Source organism: Oncorhynchus keta, chromosome 4 (assembly GCF_023373465.1).
Source record: "Oncorhynchus keta strain PuntledgeMale-10-30-2019 chromosome 4, Oket_V2, whole genome shotgun sequence".
NCBI lineage: Eukaryota > Metazoa > Chordata > Actinopteri > Salmoniformes > Salmonidae > Oncorhynchus > Oncorhynchus keta.
In genome coordinates, this window is record NC_068424.1 from 7,147,649 (window position 1) to 7,154,546 (window position 6,898).

The 6,898-nt window shown below is 42.2% G+C and overlaps 1 protein-coding gene across 1 annotated transcript; it reads right to left on the reverse strand.

Annotated features, from left to right (window-relative positions):
* Positions 1 to 3,127: 3,127 nt before the first annotated feature.
* LOC118383724 (putative nuclease HARBI1) lies at positions 3,128 to 3,989 on the reverse strand. The gene is made up of 2 exons (XM_035770169.2): positions 3,343 to 3,989; positions 3,128 to 3,273 (listed from the first exon to the last, which is right to left on the reverse strand). Exons 1-2 carry the CDS (start codon positions 3,812 to 3,814, stop codon positions 3,128 to 3,130), a joined length of 618 nt encoding a protein of 205 aa, XP_035626062.2. The 5' UTR covers positions 3,815 to 3,989.
* Positions 3,990 to 6,898: the final 2,909 nt, after the last annotated feature.

Sequence of the window (6,898 nt, forward strand, 5' to 3'; positions counted from 1 at the left end):
GCCTTTCCAGCAGGCTCATCCTGACATTACACTCCCTCATGTGGTGCCTTTCCAGCAGGCTCATCCTGACATTACACTCCCTCATGTGGTGCCTTTCCAGCAGGCTCATCCTGACATGACCCTCCCTCATGTGGTGCCTTTCCAGCAGGCTCATCCTGACATTACACTCCCTCATGTGGTGCCTTTCCAGCAGGCTCATCCTGACATTACACTCCCTCATGTGGTGCCTTTCCAGCAGGCTCATCCTGACATTACACTCCCTCATGTGGTGCCTTTCCAGCAGGCTCATCCTGACAAGACCCTCCCTCATGTGGTGCCTTTCCAGCAGGCTCATCCTGACATTACACTCCCTCATGTGGTGCCTTTCCAGCAGGCTCATCCTGACATTACACTCCCTCATGTGGTGCCTTTCCAGCAGGCTCATCCTGACATTACACTCCCTCATGTGGTGCCTTTCCAGCAGGCTCATCCTGACATTACACTCCCTCATGTGGTGCCTTTCCAGCAGGCTCATCCTGACATTACACTCCCTCATGTGGTGCCTTTCCAGCAGGCTCATCCTGACATTACACTCCCTCATGTGGTGCCTTTCCAGCAGGCTCATCCTGACATTACACTCCCTCATGTGGTGCCTTTCCAGCAGGCTCATCCTGACATTACACTCCCTCATGTGGTGCCTTTCCAGCAGGCTCATCCTGACAAGACCCTCCCTCATGGTGCCTTTCCAGCAGGCTCATCCTGACAAGACCCTCCCTCATGTGGTGCCTTTCCAGCAGGCTCATCCTGACATTACACTCCCTCATGTGGTGCCTTTCCAGCAGGCTCATCCTGACATTACACTCCCCCAGAAATGTCCGGGAACTTGCAGATGCCTTGGTGGAAGAGTGGGGTAACATCTCACAGCAAGAACTTGTAAAATGGTGTAGTCCAAGAGGAGGAGATGCACTGCAGTACTTAATGCAGCTGGTGGCCACACCAGATACTGACTGTTACTTTGGTGCACAGTGTATGAAGACAATGGTTGTCATCTTTTTTAATATGCAATATGTTCTGTTCTGCTTTTGGTAACATAAAACATGTAAACAATTTCAATAAATGTAAAATTACTAAGAGAGTATTTATGAGTATTATGTGTGTAAATGAAGGTAATTAAATCAAAATCAAATCAAACTTTATTTGTCACATGCTGTCGAATATGGGAGTTTACTCGCTCGCCTATGGATTCTCAGAAGGCAGCCGGATCTGCGCCCTCTTATCCTCCGTCTGTTCTTAACGCAAATGACAGGGATTTGGACCTGTTCTCGGGAAAGCAGTATATCCTTCTCGTCGGACTCGTTACAGGAAAAAAGCTTCTTCCTGTCCGCGGTGAGTACTCGCTGTTTTGATGACCAGGGCCTGTTGCACAAAACTAGGATATGGGATTAAGCCAGGATATCTTGGTGATCCTGGCTCAATTGATCCGTAATCCGGTTGCACTAAAGATGGATAGGGGGCAGGAGGATATGTTATGGTATAAATTACCATGGAGATTTATTCTGTGGAGCTAGCCTGCTCCAGACCAGGCTAAATTCCAGGATCTATTTAATCTCATCCCTAATGTCAGTCAGCAGTCACCACAAATGGAAACCAATAGTTATTTCACTGCTCACTATACATTGTTATCACATATAACTAGACCCACTGTCATTATTTAAACGTTTGTGATCATTAATTTCAATGATTTTGGATAAAAAATGATTTTTAGATGTTGCTATCATTAGATAATTTACAGTTTCCCATAGACTATATATAAAATGATAGAATATTAGGGCCACAGAGGGAAAAAAGACAAGTCATAATATTGTAACCAGTTGTTTTAAAGGAGGACAGTTGTTAAAATGACAGATGTGCGGGGCATTTCGTGAAATTGTACTTCAGTATGGTTTCATAAACAAAGACATGCTGATGTGCCAGAATATTAAGTATCACATTGTCATAAGTATCAAAACTGTAAAAACAATATGTAGCTTTTCTGCAGAAAGAACCAGCCTCATAAATTTATGACTTTATCCTTTTTCTTCAGTGTGGCCCTAGTACTCTGTCATATAAACAAATACACATTCCATATGAATATAAAAACACAATGTGTAACATTATGTTCCTTTATTGAATAAGGACAAAACAAAGCAGGTAAACCATCAGCTCCTTTCGAATCTGAAGTCACAGTGACTCTACAAGATGGAAAGCACAGAATCAAGCATATTATACAAAATGATACATACACATTCAAAGGTCTGTATATAACACACCCTGCATGTCTGCACACTAAAATAAATGCAGGACAAATCCATACACATCAAGTGAACAGACAAATGAATGGATGCAGTAGCCTCCCTGCAGCCTTGTATTACACAGTATACCGCACAAACATCATAAGAGGCCAAATTCGTTAAAAACGAACCCAAAAAAACCCAAATTCCTCTGCCACCGCAGGACATATTTAACCAAAATTGAAAGCACACATACTAACTAAAATAATTCAACACATATTGGTCCCTCAGCAGCTGACCACTGTCGTCATCAGGGAAGATTGCCGGATTGTCCCAGTCCATGGCTGGTGGCACTCTGGGGGCCCTCTCCTTCCTCAGGCAGGCCACATTGTGGAGGACAGCACAAGCCACAGTAATATCACATGCCCTAACAGGGCTGACCCTTAATTTGTGAAGGCAGTGAAAGCGTGCCTTCAGGAGGCCAAAGGTCATTTCAACTCTGGCCCTGGTCCTGGCATGGGCATGGTTGTAGGCCTGCTGTGCTTCCTGGGGGTGTAAAGGCTGGCAGCCATACCCCCTGTCTCCCAGCAACACACCAGAGAATTCACCTGTCAACACAAAATCTCATCATTACTACCTCATAAACACAGTGATATTCTTGACACAGCCATGATGGTTATAAATAGGGGTTGTGTGGCTTACCTTGTGATAGGCACTGATAGATTTCAGAGGCCCGAAAGATTCTGGAGTCATGGACTGAGCCAGGCCATTTGCCACAACATTGCTGATCACACAGTCAGCATTGCAGACCATCTGAAATCATAAGATGAGGAATATTACACCAATCAATGCACATCACTGGCAATGCAGAGTGTTCGTCAATGGACAATATCAAAAGTTATGTTCACCTGAACATTAATGCTGTGAAAGGATTTCCTATTCACAAAATCGGCCTCATGGGCACCTGAGGGGGCTTTTATCCTTATGTGTGTGCAGTCCACTGCACCAATGACATTGGGGAAACCTGTCACACAAAGTAATGAGTATCCTACTATGTGTTAACAGTTGTCCTGTAATTTGTAGATCCTCTTACCTGCAATCCTATAGAACTTCTCTTTGATGTCACAGAGTCTTCTGTGGCCAGGGAAGGAGATGAAGACATCTGCTAATGCTTTGATAGCCAGACACACACTCCTTATTGTGCGGCAAATTGTGGCCTTGTTCAGCTGTTCTGCATCCCCCACTGAGTACAGGAAGGCTCCACTAGCAAAAAAGCGCAAGGCCACACAAACCATTTGCTCCACACTCAGTGCATGGCTACGTGCAGTGCGGTGCTTAATCCTGGGACCCAGTAGTCTGCATAGATACCTGATGCCATCTGCAGAAAACCTGTATCTTTCATATAGATGGTCGTCAGGGAAGGCCAGTGGGTCCAACCGGTCCCTGAAGACCCTTTCTCGCCTGAAGGCTCTCCTCAGCACAAGTGCTTCTTCATCCACCACATCTCGCACGAATGGGCATGCCATTGTCAGAGCAGAAAGGAACACACAATTTTGGGCCTTCATATAGGCTAGTGGCCACACCTGGTGCTGGGGGGGTGGGCAAAAGAGGGCGATGCCTTATAACGATGACTTGGTTGTACTGATTGCTGGGAAAATAAAAAAAACCTTAGAAAGATGCCACCGTCCTGTGTGCTCACAATAAGAGCTCATATGTCATGGCTCACTTGACTTTACGAGAATATACCTCATTTTTATTTTGAGCTGTGTCATCTTCTTGGAGCTGGGGGAGGAAATACAAATAATGATTAATACATTTGTGTTACAGTTAGCATACAGTGTACATTGAAGGCATATCTCACCTCCCTCTCAAGTTTTTTTATTTCAAGGTCCAGTTTCCTAATTGTCCTCTTTTTTATTTCGGACTCCAGTGCAAGATTTTCCATCTTTTTCTTCTTGTACTGAATGTCTATGTCTGCCAGTTCTATTTGGCGCCGGAGGTGGTTGCCATACAACTTTCTGATAGCTTGTGAGCTCTGTGAACACAATACAATTAGCGCAGCTGGAATTTGGCAGGATGTGGTGTCCTTTTATTAATACGCACTATGTTGCCAGGCTGGTTTTCCCACTGTATAGCATCTGGGTCCTGTAAAAGAAATTAGATTTTTTTATTTTGATGAGGACTCCTCACCATTGTAGAGTAAATAGTACTTTCACAGTCTTACCATGATACCTCATGCCTTCTGGAATCCAGAGAGATGGTCTCCTCCTCATCATCATCGTCTCCATCATGTGCTGTTGCTGCTGCACTGGGGCCTTCACCCTATCACATTTAATCGGATTCATATTGAAGCTAGTAGACAAGACATGCCAGGCCTACAGTAAGCCTTTGATGGAGTACTCACTGGATCAGCATCGTCTGGTGCTTGTGCTGGTGGCTCTAACAGGAACACAGTGCTGCCAGACACTGCAAGGCAATAGGTAAACCAAAGTCAGACAGTCCAAATTGATTCAATATGAATGTGGTTGTATCCCATGTAGAGATGGAAGGACATACCTTGAATGAAGCGGGTGGCATCTTGGGAGGAACCTATGCTCGTCTCTTTCCCCCAGGGATCCCCTCTAAGACGGGCCTGCCTTTATTTAGCTCCAAGGCCATGTCCTCTGCTGGGGTAAGGTCAGCCTTTGGTGACCCACCACCCGTGCCTTGTCTGTGGGTATTCTTTTTCACTGCTAAAACAGTACAGACAATGTGTGAGCAGGCACCTTCTGGGTACAATATATGCTTGTGCTTTGTTAAATATTAGTCAGGGACCATACCATTCTGCAGAATGTTCTTGTATTTGATTTTGACCTGCTGCCATGTCCGTTTTGGCCCGTTCATGTTTAATCTACACACACACACACACACATTTAATGGAGTCACACTGCAAAAAATTACTTGGTATTTTTGTCTTGTTTTCAGTAAAAATATATTTTTTTAAAAACTTAAATAAAGATGTATTTTCTTGATTTGCTAAATGACCTAGCAAAATAAGTATAGTTTAGACAAAAATATAAACTTTAAGTAAATGTGTGCTTAAAACAAGCAAATAAAAAATCTGTCAATATAATAAAAATTCTCTTGAAATAAGTTTACTTTTTCCATAAACATAATTTTAGAAAAGTTCTCGTTTCACTGGCAGATTTTTTTTTGCTTATTTTCCTAGGTAATTTTGCTCAAGAAAATATTCAGGATGTTTTTTAGATTTTTTTTTTTACTGAAAACAAGACAAAAATACTAAGTAAGAAAGACATTTTTGCAGTGCAGTGAGCAACCGACCTTGGGTCCTTTGAAAGGCGCTATATAAATTAAAGTGATTATTATTATAGCTCATCTATTTATTCAATTACATTTTATTTATATAGCACTTTTCACAATTGTTTCATTCTGTCAAAGCAGCTTTACATTAATGAAAGCAGGAGAAACACAAAAAAACGGTGGACAACATAAGAAGCAGAGTACAACGGCTAAGATTAAACCGTACTGAGCGTAGTAACGTTAAATAATAATGTAAGGCTTTAATAATAATTTATCATAGCTTTATACAGTGTGATGGACTTACTTTACACAATTTCACTCATATCTGCAGTGCATTTCAATTAAAAATTTAACCGTTTCATAATTACAGTACAACTGCGTTTTTGGAGATGTGAATTAAATATTTGAATTGTAATTGTGATGTTTCAGCGGAGCGGTGAGTGTGTAATTGTGCACTACTTACGCATTCAGGCGGTCTGCAATACTTTGCCACGCTTTTTCTCTTTGCTTTATCACTGTGGCTGTGTTGCCTTTCTTCTTAATTATATCTTTTACCTCCTCGTATGCCTCCATGAGGATTTCTGCTTCCGACGGGGAAAAGTACGCGGCTCTAGTTGCCATGGTAAATCAGTTAATCTGTGATCTGTGGCGGGGTCTATTTGAGTGAGCCGTGAGCGCGCACCTATCCAGGATTGGTTTCACCCGGTTTAATGAATCCGTGTCTGCTCATCCTGGCTTGGTCTTTGTGCAACCAATTAAGCCTGGACGCACATGTTTTGGCTTCATTGGGCTCAGCTGAGTCATTTATCCCGGATGTCTTAATTCTACTTTTGTGCAACAGGCCCCAGAAGTTATTGTCGGTCATAGAGACCGTAGCAGTACCTTTTATGTACAGAATACGTGTTGAAAAAGTTACCAAAAAAAGCACAAAAAACGAACAAAATAGTTGGTTAGGAGCCCGTTAAACGCCAGACATCCTCTTCAGCGCCATTATTATTATCATTAGACAGTGTTTACATAATCATTAGACTGCATACCATGTTTACATAATCATTAGACTGCATACCCATAATCATTAGACTGCATACCATGTTTACATAATCATTAGACTGCATACCATGTTTACATAATCATTAGACTGCATACCATGTTTACATAATCATTAGACTGCATACCATGTTTACACAATCATTAGACTGCATACCATGTTTACATAATCATTAGACTGCATACCATGTTTACACAATCATTAGACTGCATACCATGTTTACATAATCATTAGACTGCATACCATGTTTACATCATCACTAGACTGCATACCATGTTTACATAATCATTAGACTGCATAC